Source organism: Populus alba, chromosome 19 (genome assembly GCF_005239225.2).
Source record: "Populus alba chromosome 19, ASM523922v2, whole genome shotgun sequence".
Classification (NCBI taxonomy): Eukaryota; Viridiplantae; Streptophyta; class Magnoliopsida; order Malpighiales; family Salicaceae; genus Populus; species Populus alba.
In genome coordinates this window covers 6,178,180-6,202,483 of record NC_133302.1, presented here as the reverse complement: position 1 = coordinate 6,202,483, position 24,304 = coordinate 6,178,180, and the positions used below count along the sequence as shown (strand labels likewise).

The 24,304-nt window shown below is 31.0% G+C and overlaps 2 protein-coding genes across 2 annotated transcripts; both read right to left on the bottom strand.

The window, feature by feature from the left end:
• Nucleotides 1–6,473: 6,473 nt before the first annotated feature.
• LOC118035571 (probable disease resistance protein At4g27220) lies at nucleotides 6,474–12,416 on the bottom strand. The gene is made up of 10 exons (XM_035041169.2): nucleotides 12,242–12,416; nucleotides 11,389–11,495; nucleotides 11,183–11,297; nucleotides 11,018–11,103; nucleotides 10,819–10,893; nucleotides 10,640–10,726; nucleotides 10,375–10,491; nucleotides 10,148–10,258; nucleotides 9,857–9,977; nucleotides 6,474–9,699 (listed from the first exon to the last, which is right to left on the bottom strand). The coding sequence occupies exons 2-10, from the start codon at nucleotides 11,493–11,495 to the stop codon at nucleotides 6,556–6,558; spliced, it is 3,963 nt and encodes a 1,320-aa protein (XP_034897060.2). The 5' UTR covers nucleotides 12,242–12,416; the 3' UTR covers nucleotides 6,474–6,555.
• A 7,289-nt stretch (nucleotides 12,417–19,705) lies between these two features.
• On the bottom strand, nucleotides 19,706–23,777 carry LOC118035582 (probable disease resistance protein At4g27220). The gene is made up of 2 exons (XM_035041183.2): nucleotides 23,450–23,777; nucleotides 19,706–23,109 (listed from the first exon to the last, which is right to left on the bottom strand). The coding sequence occupies exon 2, from the start codon at nucleotides 23,101–23,103 to the stop codon at nucleotides 19,744–19,746; it is 3,360 nt and encodes a 1,119-aa protein (XP_034897074.1). The 5' UTR covers nucleotides 23,104–23,109; nucleotides 23,450–23,777; the 3' UTR covers nucleotides 19,706–19,743.
• Nucleotides 23,778–24,304: the final 527 nt, after the last annotated feature.

Genomic DNA, 24,304 nt, shown 5'->3' with positions numbered 1-24,304 from the left:
TCCGAGTTTTTTAGTGATTTTTTTTTATCTCAAATTCATAAATTAAAAAATTAATAAAATAAAATTTTGAATGAAAATTAAAAATCAAAATCAAAATTAAAATGCAAAATGCAAAATGCAAAAAACTCTAGGGAACAGAATTTTGAAAAACACACCAGGCTACTTTTTTATTTCAGTATCATATTTGGTGTTCAAGTTTCAATTATTTTTAATGAATTAAATTGAATAAAATTTTATCAAATCAAATACCAACTTAAATTAATCGTTGAAGCTTTTTTTTTTTTTTTTTACCTTGAGAACTTCATAATTAATTAAAATAAATTATTAACCTCAAATTCCCATAAATATAAAATTAAAAATAAAATAATCAGCTCAAATAATAATTAATTAACGTATTGCCTGATAGTAAGGAAGTTGTCAGGAAGCAACCTACCGCTCACCTACCAAACATGAGAGTGTTTGGAGCTTATTTTGGTTTTTTTTTTTATGGTCATATAAAAATTATATTTTTTTAATTTTAAAAAATATAATATATATTTTAAAAAAATTATTTTTTTAATAAAAAAAATTATCACATCTCCATACCAAACACACATATTATATTATAAGACATAAAAAGTTAACGTGTGGACCCCACCAATGTTGAAACTTCGAAGAAGCTGCCAAGAAAATGTAAACACGTGAAATTTTCTAAAAAGAATAGTATATTTATGCATGCTGTAAAATATTTTTTTAAATTTTTTATTTTTTATACCATAATATCAAAATAATTAAAAAATATTAAAAATATATTTTTAAAAAACACATTGGGATTGTAAAGATAAACCAGTTTAACATTTAAATTATTTTAAAAATATTTTTAAAATGTAAAAATAACAGGGTTTAAATTTGGTAACTTTTATCCTTCTGCCTTTGAGTGTGTCTATAAGAGCAGAGTGATTTTACTTAACCATGAAATTTTTGTGAGATAAATTATAATGATTTTTTTTCTATTTTACTAATATACCCAAGGTGTTTCTAACTAGATGCTACTAGCTGAGGTGGATATTAGCAACAGAGGAAAGCATACAAAAGTAACCAAAAAAAATGGATTGCAAAGACGAAAGCATATCAAGCTAACAAAATCAACCCCACCAATCCTCAAATGTTCAGATTTTAAAAAACACAAGGAAATAATAATTTAAGAAGAAACCTGTTTTTCATGCTGTGTCAAATGCAGAATGCTTTAATTAATACGAGGAAAATCTTGTTGATAATATAGTTCGGTATAGCGCACTGCCAGTTTTAAAATTACAATCATTATTGATTTTTTAAAATATTTTTTATTTAAAAATATATAATAATTTCAGAATCATGTTTTTTAAAAAACTTAATATTTTTTATTTTAAATTAAAATTTTTAATAATTTTATATTATTTTAACATTTTAATGTTAAAAATAAATTTTAAAAAATAATAAAAATATTATTTTAATATATTTTTAAATAAAAAAATTATTTTAAAAAAATTATTATCACATTATCAAACAATATCTTATTTTATGATAGTATACATGAACTTTTCCCCACCAATGGAAATTTGTTTTTCCCAACACTCTTCTACATATTTATATTTTTAGCCCTCCATCTATAAAGTATGATTTGCTATCCAATCTGCACACTAGTTTCTTATTAAAAAAAGTTGGTATTGCGCTAATTGTTGTGGTTGTGATTTGAAAAAAATTATTTTATAAAAAATTATTTTTAGTTGGGGTTGGTTTAAAAAAATAGATGTTTGGTTAAAACTGTGGTTGAAATTAAGATTAAACAAAAAAATAGTTTTAATGTGTTTAGTTAAAAATGCTTTTGAAATTGAGATTATAAAATAATTATAAAATATATATATTAATATTGATGTTTTTTAATTTAAATATTATAGATTTAACTTTTTCTATTATATCATGAAATAAATAATATTTTATATAAAAATATTTTTTATTGTTCCATTAAACTATCTATAATTCCATCATGTATGAAATACATCTGACAAGGACTATAGTTTTCATAAATTTTTTAAGAGCGTAAACAACATCAGGTAAAATAAAATCAGGAACAAAATTGAGATTGCGATTAATTTCTGTAAATGCGGCGTCATCAAGCGATCTCCGTTTAATTTATGTAGTAATTAAATAATGCTTAACACTAGTTTTTTGAATAAAATACAATTAAAAATTAAAAATATATATATATATATATATATATATATATATATATATATATATTTTTATTTTGTTGGGTCGGACCTGGTTCAATATATTTTTAACATTGAACCGGATTAGTCCAATCGGAACAGTGAAGTCTACTGTCAATGCATAAAACCCATGAATAGGGAACCATGCGCCATGTATTCATGGGTTGTCTCATTACAAGAAGCAACAACGAGCTGCTTTTTGTAACCTATGGTTGTGCCACAATTAATAGTGGAACCCACCAGCATAAAACTGTGGCAGGAGCATTATCAAATAAGAAAAATTGTTGCTGCGGGTCAACTTCATCAACAGCCATAATACCAAAATTAATAACCAATAATGTTTTGAGTTTTTAGTAATTTTTTTTATCTTAAATTTATAAATTAACAAAATAAAGTTTTAAATTAAAATTAAAAACCTCCAGGAAACAGAATTTTGAAAAACACACCAAACTACTTTTGATTTCAAAGTTTCAATAATGATAGGAAGGAAGTTGCCATGAAGCAACCCACCGCTCACCTACCAATGAGAGTTAACGTGTGGACCCGCCCCAATGTTCAAACTTCGAAGAAAGCTGCCAAGAAAATGTAAACACATGAAATTTTCAAAAAAGAATGGTATATTTATGCATGCTGTGAATTTTTTTTAAAAAAAATATTTTGGCATTTTAATGTTAAAAATAATTTTTTTTAATTTTTTTAGATTATTTTGACATTTTAATGTTAAAAATAAATTTTAAAAAATATAAAATTATTATTTTAATATATTTTTAAATAAAAAAATTATTATCACACCATCAACCGTTGTCTTATTCTATGATAGTATACCTGAACTTTTCCACACCAATGGAAATTTTTTTTTTTTTCCAACACCCTTCTACAGATTTATATTTTTAGCCCTTCTACTAGTTTTCCATTAAAAAATTACTATTTTAAGTGCGTCCAGACTGGTTCAAAGTGAATTTCACGACTTTTCTGTGAGAGCTTCAACTCTATATTGAAATGTTTTTTCTTAAACTGTGAGAGCTTCATAATAAGCTTATTGAAATAAATTATTATAATGAAATTAAAAATAAAAATGCTTAAAAAAAAAACAGAGAGACGCCGTGTTTTCTCTATTGCTACATGGTAAAAGTCTGAGCATATTTATTTTTTTATTTTTATTTTTATTTTAATAATATTACTGTTCTATCTACCGCCTAGAAATCGAGAACGCTAGTTTCATTTAAAAGATTTTAAAGTTCATATTTAGATAAATTAGCAGAAAGGACGAAAACACAACAAATCATACCCAGAGAAGCAAAAGCCAGAAACAAGCTACCTCAATTCTTGCTCCGCCTCCAGCAAAAGATTCCAAATATCTTCTAAAAAGAACAATGAAATGTGTTTTTTTATTTACTGTAAGGAAAGATATTAATGGAAAAAATAAAAAACAAATCAATTTAAAAAATATATAATAAGTCAAAATCTAGACTTAAAATCTAACTCGTATCAGGGTCCTAGTTGAATTGAATAATTGAATAAGAAGGTGGGAAAGGGAGACAGCGAAAGGTGTCAAACAGAAAAAGAAAAAAAAAAAGATCCATATTCCAATATTCCAGAGGAGAGGGTCAAAGATGGCGGCTGGTTCAAAGGACGAGCTTAATCTCATGAATCATTTTTTAACCTTTATGGTAAGACTTGACACGTGTCCTCTAAACCCTCCTGTCCCTCTTCCGATCCTTGCTAAACCCTTGTTCTGGTCGTAATCATCCATTAGCGTAAACCTATGCTTCTCTTGACTTAATTTGATCCCAATAAACCAATCCATGGAGTTGGTGGTAATGTAATTGATATTATTTTTTAAATTATTTTTATTTAAAAAAAATATCAAAGTAATTTTAATGTGTTAGTATTCAAAAAAATTAAAAAATATTCTATTAATATATTTTTATTTGAAAAATATTTTTTAAAAAACCGTATGTAGAATTACCAAACACCCTTAAGCCAGTGGACAAAGACACAAACGACAAAATACAAAGGAAAAGGGATAAAAGCATGTATTTGGAGATGATAAAAGGTCATTGAGATCAAAGAGGATAAGTTTTCCAGTGATGGGATTGGATGGTGATGAAGGATTGTGTGGATAAGAGCATAGTAATTAATTATTTACTAAAAAGTTCTTCAGTGACCTAATTCCGTGACCCCACAAAATTATCATTATCCAATAAACTATTTGATTAATTCAGTGTTGCTTAATCCCAGTTTGCTATTGCGTTTTAAATGGGTATTGGTTAAATTTTATTTTTTTATATTTATATATTATTTTGATGTGTAGATATAAAAATAATTTTAGAAAAATAAAAATAATTTTTAAAAATATTATTATAACACCAACTTATAATAATTTTCTTTATTAATTAGTGAATTTGATTAGACTTAAGAATCTCCATCACAGCCCAACATCATTAGCTTATCTGCCATCCCTTTCAAGAGAAGAAGATTTCGAATCAGTCCATTCATTCCCATCTGTAGGCATCTTTCTCAAGCATCAAGGAGAATTACTTGTGGATTCTGAGTTGCCAATAAAAAACAAAAAACCCTTATAAACTAGTTCGTCTCCCAGTCCTTAAATTAGTTTCCACATTGTTTTTCACAATTTTTAAAGAAAAAAAATAAACAAAGGAAAAATAAAAATATGATCATAACTTCATAAGCTATATATCTAACACTCACTTGAAAGAAACTGATAACCATGCAAGCAGTTTACATGTCAGTATTTGATAAGGGGTAAGATTTTGGAGACAAATTGAATGTACTAGGTGAATTGCCCGCGCGGTGCTGCGGGTTATAACATGAACTGAGCAAAATCTAAAGGCACTGAGATCAAACTGAGCAACCACACAGAGTAAATCTGAAAACATTGTAACCATTGAGATCGAACTGAGCAACCATTTGGCTGTTAGCACGGTACCAGAAAAATTCAAAAGGGGCCTAAGATTAAACATCATGAGTGCAAATAATGGTTGAGCCAGATGAAATAAAAAACAAAGATTTGCATGTGGCTAGTGAAGGAGACTGATGCTGGCAAAGCAGGACCGACAATAGAACTCCATGAAGAACAGCAAAAAAATGCATGGAATTTTGACTGTGCCGCTCAAAAGAGTGGATGCACGGTCTGATGCCCAGCAGGTCTCCTGTTGCGAGGAAAAAGTGTTAGCTTTCATCTAAAAGATGATAGGTATTGCCAGGCCACCGCTTAGGGAAAGCCAGGTTATGTGCAAAAGAATGAGAGCAATTAACTGTAATGTTAAAACTTTGGAAAGCAACTAAGTAAGACTAAAATATGTGATTGAGAATTTGGTATTAATTAGGATATGATTTATATCTTGATCTAATAACTTAAACTGTTATATAATGTTTCAGGATATAATTTATATTATTCTCTAATATATTTTTTTAAGTGAAAATCTTTCAAGCTTGAAACTTGCACAAACTTATATTATTTTATGTTTAATTTTTATCAAATAAATGAGAATGATAATATACAAACTCGTAATTGTTTGGTCATTAAAGTTTTGATATCATTATTTTAATTTAATAGCTTAAATCATTAAATAAAATCTTAAAATATAATTTATATTATTATTATATTTCAATAATTTAAACCTAGCCAGTTAGGCATGGATACACAACTCGCTAGGGATACGATGAACCTTTTTTTGACGGCCTTGTAACTAGCAGATGGTATGCTAGAAAGTGGAAATAAATCGATAATAATCATGAAATAAATCGTAAGCAGAAACCGAAAAAAATAAATAAATTGTTCATACTACTCCATCTTGATTGATGGGAATGACTTCGGACTTGCATACATATGTAATATGTAAGACTCCTGCTAAAATTATCTGATAAATTATCATGAAAAAAATTAATAAAGTCAGAAAACAACCATGAAATGCTTCTTAAATTAAATAAAATGGAGAAAAAAAACTCAGGTAATAAATGTTTAATTCACTTTTAAGCTGAAAGCAATGATATTTCTTAGTCACAAATAAGCTAGCAACAATTATATGAGAATCAAATCTTCTCAGTCACATGTTCAGCACTCAGAAAGCAAATTTACAGAGTAATAAGTCTGCACACCTTTGGTATTTTAATTATTATTATTTCGTTTAATAACTCAATAGGATGAAAAAAAATATTAATCAAACTTCAAATTATAATTATTTATCATTTGAGTTAAAAAAAAAAAATATGACAATTCAGTACTCTTTAATGAAATATTATATTTATGTAATTTATGTAAAATGTTATTTATGTAATTGTAAGCACACTATATTATATTACTTTACAAAGGGAGGACATCCTTTGCATTAGGGTGCTCCCACTGCACTGTCTCCCACCATTCATTTAGATATACCTCGAATTTTTTAAGAGAGGGGGGAGGAGAGGGCTGGCCATTTTCAAGCAACGGAAGACAAATTGGCATCCTCTTCAGCTTCTCACAATGCATTACAGTAATATCTTTAAGAGAATTACAAATCAGTTTTGCACTGCAAATGCTTTTCAGTTCTGGTAAGCAAACCAATTCCAGAGTTATTAACTTTGGGAGAATGACTTCCGTGATGGAATTGGAGGTGCTGCTTTCTTCATCTGTTGTTCCTATTATCTCCTCCATTTTCTCACAGAAACACACTTCAATCCTTTCCAGGTTTACGAGGTTTGGCAGCAACACAAGCGGGAACAACTTCTTCATACTTTTACAGTAATAACAAACAAACTCTTTAAGACCCGAAAACGTACCGTTACATGATGGCAATCGTGGTGGAGCAGAGCAGAACCAAGAAGATGAAACCAAGCTCTCCATGTTATGGCATTCTCGAATGCAGATGCGCTCTAGTTCAGTTGCATTCTCTAATGACAAAACATCACATAAACTTCTTGCATCGATGCGTTCACAAATCAGTCCTTGAATGCCATTTAAGAACTTGACCTGAAAATCTCTGTCTTCGTTGATACTCAAATTACCCAACCCAACTGTTTTCAAACTTTCAATGCCAAATCTACCCACCTCTCCTACTAAAATCTTGCATGTGCTTAATGATAGGATCCCATCCCGAGATCTGAGATACTCCACGAAGTCAGAAAAACCTTCGAAATGGCATTCCAAAGTTTCCAAATTTCTCAAGGATCCTACTTCCTTTCCTTTAACTGTTATCGGAGCATTCGTAAATTGTTCTTGTACAAAGACTTGCAGTTGAGAGAGTATTGGTAATATCCCACTAGGAAACACCTTTTCACCACATCCATTCATTCTAAGATACCTCAGGTTGGTTAGGCATTCCATTCCTTGCGGTATCTTTTCAAGTGCAGTATGAGAGAGACTCAACCTCTTCAGTGCCTGGAGCTTCTCTAATGATGGAACACGTCTTAATTTCTCACAATGATTGAGCAATAATGCTGTGAGACTCAATAAATCAGAGACAGAGTCTGGCAAATTTTTAATACTTGTGTGAGACAAATCGAGGACCTTCAGCCCATGCAATTGCTTGAAAAATGAATCCGCAATAAATCCCAACCAATGATTTTGACATAGCAATAGAGTTGATAGATAGGGACACCTAGGTGAATGGCTGGAAGGAATTTCTTGGATCATGTTTTTCATCAGTGAAACTCTCATCAGATTCTCCGTCCACTCCTCTGCATCTGGCAACTCTTTTAATTGTGCTCCTGCTTTGACCATGCCTTGAGATTTCTCTAGCAGTATTCGGATGGCCATGTCCCTAATCAAGTCATGCATCTTGACACGTCTAATATCATCATACTTCATTTTAGCACTTTCCAATAGGCAGACATTTTCAAGTCGATTAAGCATCGTGTGGCCCTCATCAAATGCATCTCCCCTGCTCCTCTTTCCTTTAATTATTCCCTCATCGATCAAATAACCTATCAACTCCTCCCTTACAATCTCATCATCTTCAGGAAATAATGCACAGTACAAGAGACATTGTTGTAGTGCTAAATCACCTAACCGATCATAACTAAACCTCAATAACTTGAATACTTCATTGTCCCTAAATTCTGATTCTCTCAATTTGTTCAATGTATTTCTCCACTCATGTAGGTCATCCACTCCCCTCAAGCTTCCTGCCACTGTAATAATTCCTAATGGCAAACCAGCACATTCTCTTGCAACAGCTTTCGCAATTCCTTTCACTTCTGGTGAAAGTGCTACATCACGTTGAAGCTTCTTCATGAACAAAGTCCAAGCTTCTCCATTAGAAAGTGGCTTCACTTTGATTTTGTGCTGGCAAGCCATCTGATGACAAACCGTTTCTGATCGAGTTGTCATAATCAGCTTGCATCCTTCCAACTTTTCAGGAATTCCCACTTTGTGTAGCTCAAAATTGTTCCACAAATCATCTAAAATGAGAATCCATTTTTGTTTCTTTCTTAGTTCTTCTGACAATTTGGCAGCTCTGTGTAGATCATCATTTTTTCTTGAAAGATCTAGATCAAGATGTTCAGCAATAAGATTCTGCAATCTATTAATGCTGAAATCTTGAGACACAGTCACCCACCAAACATGATAACAAATATCTGGTTTTTGTAAAAGCTCATTATGGATATGTTGCAGTATTGTGGATTTACCAACTCCCCCCATCCCATAAATGCCAATGGTTGAGACATCCCCATCCATTAACAAAGACCATATGACCTTCGTATTCTCTTCGAATGCTTGACCCACTGGCTTTGTAGAGCTAAGAGGTAATAGAAGTCCTCTAGTCTTGTTGTATTTCAAACTTTCAGAAGATCTAGCTCCAGCACCAACCTGCACTGATCTTCGACTATTCTCCACATCCTCCTCCACTGGTTCTGTCCTCACTCTAACCCGATTAATTCTCTCTTCCCCGGCACCTTGTTCCAGCACCCCCTGAACTCCCACTTGTGTCCTTCCAGCACCCCCTGCCAAATTGCCAAGTACTGGTTCTGTCCTCAGTCTGCTCTCGAGTGCCCCTTCGGAAACTCCATCTTCTTGTGCTCTCATTCTGGTCATGCTTACTACGTCGTTTCCTGCTATTGCATGTGAAGTAATCCTCTCTTCCCCTACTCCGGGTTCTACAACCTGAACTTCTCTTTGTACCCTTCCAATTCCTCCTTCCATATTTTCAATCTCAATGTTTTGTTCATGTGGACAAGTTGAAATTCCAGAGTCATTAACATTGACTGCACTTGCTGTGATTTTTTGTCTTTTGTTGCCACCACAGTACATAGCTAGAAAGGCTGCTTCTTGAACTTCTTTAGTCACCCCACGACAAATGGCAACACCATTCCCTTCTTCTCCTGATAAATGCCATTTGATCCTTGTAATGGCAGTTTTAATGGCAAATGTATGTGGACAAAACTTACACTTCAGTTCTTTTTTGATTAATGATCCAACCATTTTATCCCTCTTTTCAACATAATTCCAAAACCGATCATTTGATTCAACCTATAGAAAAAAAAAGGGGGGGGGGGTCAAAATATAGAATAAAAATCACATCTGGATGGATGAGAAACTACTTCAGTGCTAGTACCCTTATTTTGCTATTAAAATTGACAATCAGTTTATTGGAAAAAGACGACGATAATTCAGTTAGAATTCTTACTTGTTGAGTATTTAAACCCCTAATTTGACTTTGCAAGGAAGTGTCAAGGACAGGATTTGAGGCATTTGACCTAGCAGTTTGATTTTGCAATTCTTGGACTTGGACGTTATCCATCTGTGACCTGTATAAAAATGAAGTGATCATATTATAAAACCAAAAATCAATGGTGTTATTATAAAACCATTCAATATTTGGTAGTCTCTCTTAAACAGTCAAAATCAATGGTGTATCTAATTATCAAAAAGGATTTAATACCGTGTTAGAACACAACAGCTAGAAGTCAATCAGTACCTCGTAGAGTTGCCAGAGTTTCGAAGCACGAAGTTCTCTTGTTGCATATTGTCTATGTCAGGAATTAGAGCAGCTTGATCGACTTGTCCTTGATTAGAAGGAAATTGAATCCTGAATCAAAAACCATTCGTAAGCAATATGAAGCATTACATACTTATGATTATCTTGTTTGGTTTATGTTCAAGCTATGATGTTACAGAAAATACTAAAAATGAAAAATTGGATACCGGGGAGCAGGAAAAGAAGGTCCAGGTTGATTGAAGCCACCATGTTGAGAAGTGGTTGCGTTCGGTGTCATATAGCCATGTCCCGGCCGAGGTTGATGAGTATTGGAGTACTGAAGCCTGAATAATATTCAAATAGTTAAACTTAGAACTGTTATTCTCACAAAAAAGAGAGATAAAGAGCTCAAAAAGACTTGAAAGATCCTCGTCAATTTTGGTCAAGTTCATTGTTTTCATGATTAAAAAAGTGTATATTCGAGGTTAATACCATTGATTCATTGGAGGTTGAGGTCCAGGTAGCATCGCAGGCACTTGATTGCTCATTGGTAACTGATAATCAGTCCATTGTTGGTCCCTAAATTAGCAACATTTGTTAGTAATTTCTTTATACATATGCATAATTCTTTGCTATTAATCCACTAAGCATTTGATATCATTTTAGCTTACCTCAAAGGCATTGATGGTCCAGTCAGCATGGGATTGACACATTGAGGATCAAATAAATTAGGATTAGGCTGATACCTATATTCAAACATAATGAATTCACTGATAAGTACAACAACAAGAGGAAGAAGAAGAAGAAGTTAAATAATCATTGAAAAACTTTTTTTTTTTCAGAAAATACTAAACATGAAAAATTGAATACCAGGGAGCAGGAGAAGAAGGTCCAGATTGATTGAATTCACCATGTTGTGATGTGGTTGCGTTCGGTGTCATATAACCATGTCCCGTCTGAGGTTGATGAATAAAGGAATAATGATGCCTAATTCAATGGACATTTTAGCAAATTGGAGTAAGCATGAGTACTCACCATGGTTTCAGGAAATGAAGGTGGAAACTGAGTTGTTTGTTGAATACTATCGTTGATCACATTGTTCTGTCCACCTTGATCATTGCATAATATGGAGCCTTGGTTGTCTGCCGGCCTGCTTCCATGGAATAATATATAGGATAAACTGAAGAATAACTAAATTGCAAGCAATCATCTCTGATAAAATATGCTTAAGAATGACGTACGAGAGAAGCTCAGACATATTGAATGTATTTTCTAGTGATTGAAAATCCAGCTGATCCCATGTCATGTTGTCAACCTCCTCCATAGAAGATTGTGGGAACCCTTCCATCTGACCAGAAAAGATCAGAAAAGACAAAAAAAACTGAGGTCTAAAAAGAACAGGAAGCACAGATAAGGAAAGAATATATATATATGTATGTATGTATGTATGTATGTATGTATGTATGAATGACTTTCCTGTTTGTTAAAGAAATTCGGATGAAAAATATGAAATATAAATGTTGTTGTTAATGATTTAATCCTTTGTCCTTTAAGATAAATTATCATACTCAAATTCTTTATATGACACGAGATCCTAAAACTCTAGAATGATAGATAGAAAGACGCAGGATAACTGATGAAGAAAGCAGGGGAAGGAAGGTAGAAGAGCTGATTGTTTTGACGGGGTGAACAAAAACCTCTTTCAACTCCTATTTATTCATAATTTGGGGAGCAAAACAAATGCAAGATATTGTATTGTTCAAAAAGATTCAGGTAATTATTGATCAAGTTAATTCATTGAATCATTGTAAGAAAAAAAAAAAGTTCAAAAATATTGAATAAAAATCAATGGCAGTCCAATTAATTGGAAAAGAAAAGGGTGAATCTAAAATAAGGAGTTAAAAACAGCAAAGAATCTTGAAAAGACGAAAACAATGAATTCAGTATTAATTTAGTATGAACTCTCCACTAGGTATGGATTATAAAATCCGAGAAAAAGATCAATTTATTTATCATGGATTCCTTGAAAGATTCAAACCATACTTGCATATATAAAAACAAAAACACCACCAAGATGAAGTACAAATAATTAACCTGGATTCAAGTGCTGGTTCGCTAGCTTGAGCAGTATTCAGCCAAAAAAAAAATGAAGAGAAATTACATAAATCTAGTTCGCACTGGTTTGATGTGGAAAGGAAAATAGGTAGAAGATGATTAGTACGTCCTGAGGATTAAAAGAGAAGAGAAATCACGGATCAGAGAGGATTTTTATATGATTAGAAAACTAAAAAAGTTGCAGTATACATAAATTATTGTTTTGTTAGATGTGGAAGGAAGTTGCTAGGAAGCAACCCACTACTTTACCTACCCAATTATGAAAGCTTAGAAGAAGATGCCTAGAAAATGTGATTAATAGCATGTGATTGTTTTTGTTTTTAGTTATTTTTTCAAAATGAAAATTAAATTTTTTTATTTTTTATGGTTTTGATGTGTTGATATTAAAAATAAACAAAGATAAATTTAAAAAATATTTATTTAAGATTGTGATAATTCTATAGAAAGCAAACAAAAAATAAATCATGTAGTTTATTTCCAAACCAATCTAATATTGAAGAATAAAATCGAAAAAAATCAATTAAAAAAAATTAAAAGACCATAAAAAAAAAAAGCATATTCGATCAATAAGTAAACCTGTCAAACTTGTGAATCAGGTAACTTGGCTAGCACATCAAACCCATGAACTAGGTTATAGACTCAACTAGTTTATTTTGATGTATTGATATTAAAATAAAAAAGATAAATCTTAAAAAATATTATTTTAATATATTTTTAAATAAAATATATTATATATCATAATTTAAATTCAATCTAAAAATTAAAAAATAATTATTTAACATGAAACGAATCTGATTATGTAACAAGTAACAATAGGGAAAAAATTAGAAGACAAATTAAAGGTTTTTAGTCGATGTCATTACTTACCTGTTGCTGATTAGAGGTCCACGCAGTCAAAGACTCCGTCCTTACTTTTAATGAACAAGACCTACACTCAATAATATGTCCTAGCTTTTTTTAGGGGATTAATTTTTAAAAAAATATAAAAATAAAATATTAAGAGTGAAGAAAGTTTGTTGACGATATTATTAAAACCTGGTTAGGGGAGTTAATATTAAGATCTTTTAATTTAATTAAATTTTTTAATTAAATTGTATGGGAATTAATTCAATTTAAATTGATTAATATCTAAATGTAACTTGAAAAGACTGATAAAACATGATTTAGCTGTTTTTTTTTTTTAAAAAAACTCTAGATAATAATTGTTTTTAAAAATATTGAAATAATGACAGATTTGATCGATCCCGGTCTCTCGTGACCTAAATCATGGATTTTATTGGGTTTAGTAATTTTTTATAAGCTTTTTTTTATTTAATTATATGATAAAAATAGATATTTATAAAATTGAGCATCATCCTTAAAATAAATATTTATTTAAGATTTATGAAAGCAAATAAAAATAAATTATGTATTATATTTTCAAATCAATCTAATATTAAAAAAATAAATTGAAAAAAAATAATTAAAAAAAATTAATAAACCAGAAAAAAAATATATATATTAGAGAAATCACATTTGTTGATAGTAAGGAAGGAAGTTGCTAAGAAGGAACCCGCCGCTTACCTACCAAACATTATATTATAATATATAGGAAGTTAACGCGTGGACATTATAATGTTTGAAACTTTGAAGAAGCTGCCTGTAAAATGTAAACACGTGAATATGAGAAAGAATAGCATATTTAGGTAGTAGATATCTCTTCCTTCTTTTTTTTTCCTCTTCATAATGCATGGATTTAAGTTGCTTGGAGATTTCATTAATCAAATTAATTTTTTTTATTTTTAATATTAATATATTAAAATATATTTTTTAAGATAAATAAATTTTAAAATATATTCAAACACAATTTGAAATATAAAAATAATTATGTCTTGGTTCTATCGTAACAATCTTCATCCTCAAAGATAAATTATTAAGATCGTGACCTATGTTCTCGATTGAACCAGGAAGGTATGGAGTATTGATTTCACATTGAAACAAATTAAAAGAATAAAAGGAGATATTAAATGATTTACTATTAAAGAAAAAAATTAATTTTCAATGCAAATTAATAACGTGTTTGGAAGTCTGATTGTTGTTGTTTTTAAAAAGTAAATTTTACTCGAAAATATATTAAAATAATATTTTTTTATTTTTAAAAAATTATTTTTAATATTAACATTTTAAAATAATTTAAAAATACCAAATAAATACATAAATTATTGTTTTGTTTGATTGGAAGGAAGTTGCTAGGAAGCAACCCACTACTTTACCTACCAATCATTATATTATAAGATATAGGAAGTTAACGCGTGGACCACCCCAACTATGAAGCTTATAAGAAGATGCCTAGAAAATGTAAAAACACGAAATATTTTTTGGCCCAGAGGTTTTACAGTTCCATTGAAGAAAAAAAGAAGAAAAAAACCCTTTTTTTTTTCCCTCTTCATAATACATGGATTTAAGTTGGGTGGAGATTTAGTAATCAAAATATTTTTTTATTTTTGATATTAATATTAAAAAAATATTAATTTAATATTTTTTTTTAAATAAACAGATTTTTAAATACACTCAAATATATTTCTGAGTACAAAAACAAATTATGTTTTGATTGCGGGCATGATAATCTTGACAGTACCATGATCCCCGTTGTGTCAAAAACAAATTGCCTAAATTTTAGGACTTTTTGGCAGCCACGTACATGCTTTGGGAGTTTTTTTTATTAAATAAATATTATAGTAAAAAAATTAAATCAATACAAATAAATAAATGATCCAAATATAATTAAACAATTAATCCATTTAATAGAAAAAACATTACTGTATCCATAAACTACATTAATGCCTTTTCTTTTCTTGTTTTTTTTTTTTTTCTTTCTTTGGTGCAATTCCGATTCCCACACGTCTTCTTTATGGGCAGCACCCTTTTTCTAAAGGAGGCAGCCCCACTTTTAAACGTCCTTTTTCATCACGTGGCCCACACGTTTTCATCAAAAACCTAAATTTTAAGATTCTTTGGCAGCCACGTACATGCTTTAGGTTTTTTTTTTTAAATCCTCATTAGAGATTATTTTGTAGCACGAGCGTTCCCAAACAAGATAACGCATCAAGAATCACAGTAATCTGACATGTAAGTGGAAAGTTGTAATTAAAATATAGAGGCTGTTTTGAAAATACTGTTTCTAAAAAGTATTTAGGAACATGATCAAACTGCATTTTTAAAAAATTCAAATTTTTTTTATTAAAAATTAATTTATATATATATTAAATTATTTTGATGTGCTAATTTCAAAAATAATTTTTTAAAATAAAAAAAATATTATTTTGATACGTTTCAAAATAAAAAGTACTTCAAAAAATAATTTTAATCATACTTTTAAATAAGCTCAGAGCGATTTTGACAATGTGATAGGAAATGTGATTGTTGTTATTTTTTAAAATTTTAAAATATTTTTTATTTAAAAATATATTAAAATAATATATTTTAATATAGAATAACTCAAAAATTAAGACCAAGTCTTCAATCTTCACAAACTTTAATGTGTATTAAGTCAGATTTGTGTAATTAGAATTATCAAGTTTGCTTAATTAAAATGGGATATTTATGACTTTTATATGTATTAAGTTAATATAATTTTTTTTGAATATATACTTATCATGATAAACTTTTATTGATATTTCTATTTTTATTGACAGTATATGGTGTGCGTTTATTTAAGAGGCGCATCAGTCAATGAGTTTTGGAGTACAATGAACGTCATACTCATACCCCTTTCTTTCAAAAGATCTCAGGATCAACTCTGAAAACTTGTCAAGTGATAAATTAATTTTTTTAAAACTTATTAATTTAAATTTTATAAATTTAAGAATGATTATAAATTTATATAATTATAAATTCTATAAAATTAATTAAAATACATATCAGTTAACCCGAAAATCTATATTAATAATAAAAAAAACCATGTCATGATCGCACACTTTTCCATAACCATGGAAATTATTTTGTTTCCAACTCCCTTCTACAAATTTATATTTTTTAGCTCTCGATCTATAAAGTATGATTTGGTATCTAATCTACACACTAGTTTTCCCTGAGAACTCCATAGGCGACTTTCTGGTTTCAGTATCATATTTGATTTTCAAAGTTTCATTTATTTTTAATGAATTAAAATAAACAAAATTTTGTCAAGTCAAACGTCAACTTAACTTAATGTTGAAGCCTTTTCTTTTTTTTTTTGACCCTGAGAACTCCATGACAAGTTAATTAAAACAACTTATCAGTCTCAAATTGCTATCAACATAATGATAAAATTAAAAATAAAATAAATAGTGATTAAAAAAAAAAAGAAGACTATTTTAATCTATAGTGTTTTCTCTCCTAGTACATGGTAAAAGCCTAAGGAGTTTTTTTCTTTTTTTATTAATAATACTTCTGTTCTTTCTATCCCAAGAAATCGAGAATGCTAGTTCATTCATCAAGATTCTAAATCCTATATTTAGATAAATTGGTAGAAAGGACAAAAACCATAGCAAAGAAATGCAGCATGCCCGCTTTGAATTATAGATCATCCAAATTCCAGGGTAAATAATTGGAGAGTAATTTGATAGTGTTTATAGATTAATTAATTACATTTTATTACTTATTTTTTATATTTATTTTAAAGAAAGAAAGTGATATAACTAGAAGAAGAAAATTTCAAGATGAAAATATTCTTATTATTTTTTATGAGTCATGAATTTTATATTTTTATTGTATTTATTTTTTAAAATGAATCTAGAAAATAACTAATAATATATCCCTAGTTATTCCACTAAATAATTAATTGCTTATTGCGTGGGAAATGCAGGTGAAGAATTAGAAACAAGGAAAAATGTCGAGACAATCAAAATTAATTTGTTATATAATTGTACATGGCATGCACTTTAAAGCTCCGAACATCAGTAAATGATTTAATAGAGAATGAAATTTAATTTTAAATGCAAATTAAAATAAAGCAGAGTGACTAATGGAGAAAGTAGTGGAATTCTACAAACAGTAGAGCGTCGGGAATCCTTGCACACATTTGGTATTTTAATTATTATTTATTTCGTTTAATAACTCAATTGGAAGTTCAATTCCCAAAATTAAATCAACATAACACCAAATGTAACCCTTTTGAAAAATCATTCATCACTTTTAAATACGCAAATGATTATCCCTATTACGAAAATTCAACGACAACAATAAATATACTATGGGGCGGAGACAGGGGGCTAGTAGGGGCTGGACCCCTGCAAAAAAAATTGTTTTTCTAACTCCTCTCTTAATAACCTATTGATTTTAGCTAAAATAATAATATAACTGAAACCTCAGCCTCCCTTAATTTTAATTTTTTGGCTCCACTCCTAAATATCCTAAAGATCCTAAAGAGCAATATTATGGTAAAGAAATTAAATCAATACAGATAAATAAATGATCCAAACATAATAAAGAATTAATCCATTTTAATTGAAAAATTAGGACTTTTTTTGGCAAGCCACGTACATGCTTTAGGAGTTTTTTTTTTGAAATCCTCATCAGAGACTAATTTGTAGCCCTTTAAGAAACCTTTCCAACGCGTCAAGAATCACAGTAATCCAATATGTGAGTGGAAAGTTGTGATTAAAATACTCAAGTGTATCCAGCCTGTTTCCAAGAAAAAGAACATTTAGAATGCAATTTAATGCACTCATCAAAACCACAGGAACGCCATCAAGCTTTAGCTTCAAACAACCAGAGAAAAAAAAAAAAAATGAAAATAAACGTTCACAAAAATAAAGATTATGTGCAGTAGAAAACTTCAACATCTACTACAAAGATCCTTTATTTTATGCCGCGTGATGCTGCGTGGACAAATTTTAAATTATCTTTTTTTTTTATTTAATTCTATTATAATGAAAATAAACATTCACAAAAATAAGGATTTGAATTCTAAAAAATATATATTTTTTAAATCAAAGTCGCCATTTCTTATGCAATTTTTTTGACAAAAAATATCTTTTTTATTAATAATATTGTTTTTAATAAAAACTCAAGGTAATTAAAATAAATATTTGTAAGAGTCTCAATAATTCCTACACCATCAATTATTATCAATTTATTATTATTATTCAAAACAAGGAAGAATGTCGAGAAAATCAAAATTAATTTATAGTTGATAACAATTTTTGAAAGCAAAGGCTTTAAATATTCAAAACAAGGCTCCGTTATCATATATTCATGGAGAGATACCAATGTAGCTTTTGATGTTTACTGGTTTTGGAAATGCGCTTACGCTTTTAAATGTTTTTTATTTCTGTTTTTATATCAATTTAATAATTTTTTTAATGTTTTTTTAATAAATTTTAATATATTAATAATAAAAATTAAAAAAACATTATTTTTAAAAAACATTTTTAATAGATATAGAGATATACCAATGTAGCTTTTGATGTTTACCGTTTTTGGAAATGCACTTACGCTTTAAATGTTTTTTTATGTTTGTTTTTATATAATTTGATAAATGTTTTTAGTGTTTTTTTTAATAATTTTAATATATTAATATTAAAAATTAATAGACACTTGTATATTACAAAATCAAACAGTGAAAACAGTCCCAAAAGCTTTCGACCAAGCATAAAAAAGGTTTTCAACCCGATCATGCTTTCTCCTTATTATAAATACAAAATAAAGTTGAAGTGAAGTAGGGTAGAATGTGACAGCGGTCCCAACATTAATGTAGTATGGGCCATGTCTCAAGCTCTTGTGATAAAAAAATATAGGCGATTGGTGTTTGATGAAAATAGTTGTCACTAAAAATAAAATAAAATAAAATCCTTTGTGAATTAATTTTACTCAATTAATCCCTAAATTAGTTTTATTGTTTTCCACAAAATTTTTAAGAATAAACATATTTTATTAGAATATTGGCCTTTGTACGCTTCAGACCCTTTTATCACTCCCTCATCAATCAAATAAACTATCAAATCCTCTCTAGGGATATGAGAGTCTTCAGGAAATAATGCACAATACAAGAAACATTGTTGCAATGCTGAATCTCATATTAATAAATGCTCAAGAAATTTAATTTACTGCTCAGATTTAATATCTAACCATGTGTTGGGCTTTATGCTTTCCGTTCTTCCTTTGATTTTTCTTTGCAATATGGAATTGGCAATACCATTTCAAACCGACCCAAATCCACCCATTGAGCATCTTTAATCCAAAAGCATCATGCTTAGATTTAAAGGACTGTTTTGATCATTCATATCGAAAATAATTACATTTTGCACATGATTTTTAACAAAAATGATTGAAAGAATGATATATTATTGAATAAGAGTAAATTTAAGGTACAATTCGTTTAAAGGGATTATTCTTTATTAAAAATTAATATAAATCATATTTTGATATTTTACTTAACAATTTAAACTATTAAATTAAAAAAAATTCTTTAACAACCTCCATACTAAAAGCTTATAAAGGCACGAAGGACATCCTTTGCGTTAGGATGCTTCCACTCCACTACTGACTCCCACCAACTCCACTACTGACTCCCACCATTCTTCTGGATATACGTCGATTCGTTCAAGAGAAGGGGGAGGAGATGGCTGGCCATTTTCAAGCAACGAAAGACAAATTGGCATCCTCTTCAGCTTCTCACAACACTGTACACTAATAACTTCAAGAGAATTGCAAATCAGTTTTGCACTACAAATGCTTTTGAGTTCCGGTAATGTCTGCAATGTCAGAGTTCGTAACTTTGGGAGTATTAATTCCGTGATGGAATTGGAGGTGCTGCTTTCATCATCTATTGTTCCTATTATCTCCTCCATTTTCTCACAATCACTAACATCAATCATTTCCAGGTTTACGAGGTTTGGCAACAACACAAGTGGGAACAACTTCTTCATACTTTCACATCCATAACAATAAAACTCTTTAAGACCAGAAAACATACCATTATATGATGGCAACGGTGGCGGAGCAGAGCAGAACCAAGAAGATGAAACCAAGCTCTCCATGCTATTGCAATCCCTAATGGTGATGCGCTCTAATTCAGTTGCATTCTCTAATGACAAAACATCACATAAACTTCTTGCATCGATGCATTCACAAACCAGTCTTCGAATGTCATTTAAGAACCTGACCTGAAAATCTCTATCTCTGTTGAGACTCAAATTACTCAACTCAACTGTTTTACTTCGAAAATAATCAATGTATTGCCAGAAATTTGTATCCAACATTCCTACTGAAATTGTGAATGTGCTTAATGATTGGGTCACATCCCGAGATCTGAGATATTCAACGAAGTCAGGGAGACCTTCGAAATGGCATTCCAAAGTTTCCAAATTTCTCAAGGATCCTACTTCCTTTCCTTCAACAGTTACTGGAGCATATCTTCCATCAATAAACGATTCATGTAGTACAAAGACTTGCAGGTAAGAGAGTTTTGGTAATATCCCACTAGGAAACTCCTTTTGACCACATCCATTCATTCTAAGATACCTCAGGTTGGTTAGGCATTCCATTCCTTGCGGCATCTCATCAAGAAAAGTATGGGAGAGATCCAACCTCTTCAGTGCCCTGAGCTTCTTTAATGATGGAACATGACGTAAATTGTCACACTTTTTGAGCAATAACGTAGTGAGACTCACCAAATCAAAGATAGAGTCTGGCAAAGTTTTAATACCTGTGTAAGACAGATCGAGGACCTTGAGCCCATGCAATTGCTTGAAAAATGAATCCGCAATAGATCGCAACCCTTCATTATCACGTAGAAATAGAGATGACAAATTTGGACACATTGGTGAATGGCCGGAAGGAATTTCTTCAAATCTGTTTTGCATTAGTGAAACTACCGTTAGGTTCTCTGTCCACTCCTCTGCATCTGGCAACTCTTTTAATTGCACACCTGCTTTAACCATGCCTTGAGAGTTCTCTAGCAGTATTTGGATAGTCATGTCCCTAATCAAGTCATGCATCTTGACACTTCTTCTACCACCAAACGTCATTTGAGCACTTTCTAATAGGCAGACATATTCAAGTCTATTAAGCATCGTGTGACCCTCATCAAATGCATCTTTCCTGCTCCTTATTCCTTTAATTATTCCCTCATCGATCAAATAACCTATCAACCTGTCCCTTTGAATACTATGATCTTCAGGAAATAATGCACAGTACAAGAGACATTGCTTTAGTGCTAAATCACCTAACCGATCATAACTAAACCTCAATAACTTGAATACCTTCTCATCCATGTCCCTAAATTCTGATTCTCTCAATTTCTTCAATGTATTCCTCCAATCATGTAGATCATCCACTCCCCTCAAGCTTCCTGCCACTGCAATAATTCCCAATGGCAAACCAGCACATTCCCTTGCAATAGCTTTCGCAATTCCTTCCATATCTGGTGAAAGTGCTATGTCATGTCCAAGTTTCTTCATGAACAAAGTCCAAGCTTCTCCCTCGAAAAGTGGCTTCACTTTGATTTTGGGGTGGCAAGCCATCCGATCACAAACTATTCTTGATCGAGTTGTCATAATCAGCTTGCATCCTTTCAACTTCTCAGGAATTCCCACTTCCTCAAGCTCAAAATTATTCCACAAATCATCTAAAATGAGAATCCATTTTTGTTTCTTCCTTAGTTCTTCTGACAAATTAGCTGCTCTATACAGATCATCATCTTCGCTTGAAAGGTTTAGATGAAGACGTTTAGCAATAAGATTCTGCAATCTATTAATGCTGAAATCTTGAGACACAGTCACCCACCAAACATGATCACAAATATCTCGTCTTTGTAGAAGCTCATTATGGATATGTTGCAGTATTGTTGTTTTACCAACTCCTCCCATCCCATAAATGCCAATGGTTGGGACTTCATCATCCATTAACAAAGACCATATCACCTTCTTATTCTCTTCAAATGCTCGACCCACTGGCTTTATAGAGCTAGTAGGTAATGGAACTCCTCTAGTCTCACTTGTGTTGTATTTAAGGCTGGTAGAAGATCTAGCTCCAGCGCCAGGCTGCACTAATCTTCCACTATTCTCCACGCCCTCCTCCTCCACTGGTTCTGTCCTCACTCTAACCATGTTCTGCACATCATACATAACGACATCATTGTTCACTGATGGAGCAAATAGGTGGTCATAATATCTTCCATGATCAAGACACAATGGATCTGTTGGTTGGGATGAATCTCCTCGAGGCTCATCAGCTTGATTAATTGATGGCCTCTCACAAGAGCTACCTCTCTCCAGATGCTGCACTTGTTCTGTTCTCGGTATAGTTTCAGATCCATCATGCAGACGCTCCACATCCTCATCTTCCTGCATTAAATAGGTAGAGATTTCATTCAGCTGCTGCTCCTTTGAAAAGGCAGAGTGTATCTGAACCCAAGTGCCATCAACAAATACATCTGTTCCTGGTGTTGCTTCTCCTCTATTCTCATAAGCATCAACTCTGAGTCTCCAAGGAGAGACACTTCTGTCAACATGCTGAAAAGATCCTTCACCAGTGTATTCCATGCCACTTGCCACTTCTAAACGCGAATGAATTCTCTCAGGCCCAACACCTTGTTCTTGTGGACAGGTGGAAATGGCATAATCATTAACATTGCTTGAACTTGCTATGCTTTTATGTCTTTTGTTGCCACCATGCATAGCTAGAAAGGCTGCTTCTTGAACTTCTTTAGGCACCTGACCACAAATGCCAACACCATGCCCTCTCTCTCCTGATAAATGCCATTTTATCCTCGAAATGGAAGTACCATTGGCAAATACATGCCCACAAAACTTACACTTCATGCTTCCATCATTCATATCTTCAACTTCCTTCCAAAACGGATCATCTGATCTACCCATTTTGTCCTATAGATAAAAAGGGTCAAAATATTGAATAAAAATTAATGGAAGTACATTAATTGGAAAAGGAAGGTTGAAACTAAAATAATAAGTTACAAACAGCAAAGAAACTAAGAAGAAAAAACAATGAATTCAAGGTTAACTTGGGGTCAATTTAGTATGAACTCCTTAAGGCATGGATTGTTACAACTGAGAAAGATCAAATTATTTATTTTTGGAAAATGTTGATGATCCTAACTCCAAAGTTTCTCATTAGAATTTCTACAACTTGTGTTTCCCTTGAAAGATTCAAACCAAAGTTACATGTGAAAAACAAAATGAAGAAGATGGAGTATAAATAATTTACCTGGATTCAAGTTGTTCTTCAAGTGCTGGTTTGCTTAAGTAGTATTCAGGAAGAAAAACAAGAACAGAGAAGAATATATGGTTTAAAAATAACAAGGAAGTTGCAAGATGTTGAGCTCCAGATGATTCGATTCAATCAGAAAAGGAAGCACTGATCATCAGAAAGGTTTAAGAAATTTGTTGAGGGAAATCGGGAAATCAATGGTATAATGAGATGAGATTTGGACGAGAATGTTACGGTAGCAAAGATTATTGTATTGTTTGACAAGAAGGAAGTTGCTAGGAAGGAAGCCACAAACTTTACCTACCAAGGACTATATTACAAGATACAGTCAAGTTGCTCTACACCTCTGATTTGCTTTTCTTTTGTCTAACGCTGCATATAATTAAAATCTTCAACAAAAGAATCAGAAGCTAATTGCTGGCTGAGTTAACGTGTGGACCCACCCCATTGTTGAAACTTTGAAAAAGCTGACCTGAAAATGTAAGAGCCTGAAGCTTAGCTTCAAGAGCTGTAAGTACTACGTTGGGATTGTTGCAAAGTATTTACCGTCATTATCTGATCCACTCCAACTTCCATTACCTAAAAATTTAACGAAGAACATCATTAGCCAAAAAAAAAATAGTGATTATTAATATAAATATATTGGAAATATTGTAAGCATGCTGTATAGAAAATATTGTAGTTATATTTTTGTATTATAACCTCCGTTATTATTTTTGTATATTGCTATATATATATATATATATATATATATAGTTGACTAACTAATAGGTTAAGCCTCCTAATTATTCTTAACATAGTATCAGAATCTTCTGCTATCAGAACTCTTTTTTTCCTCTCCCTCTCCCTCTT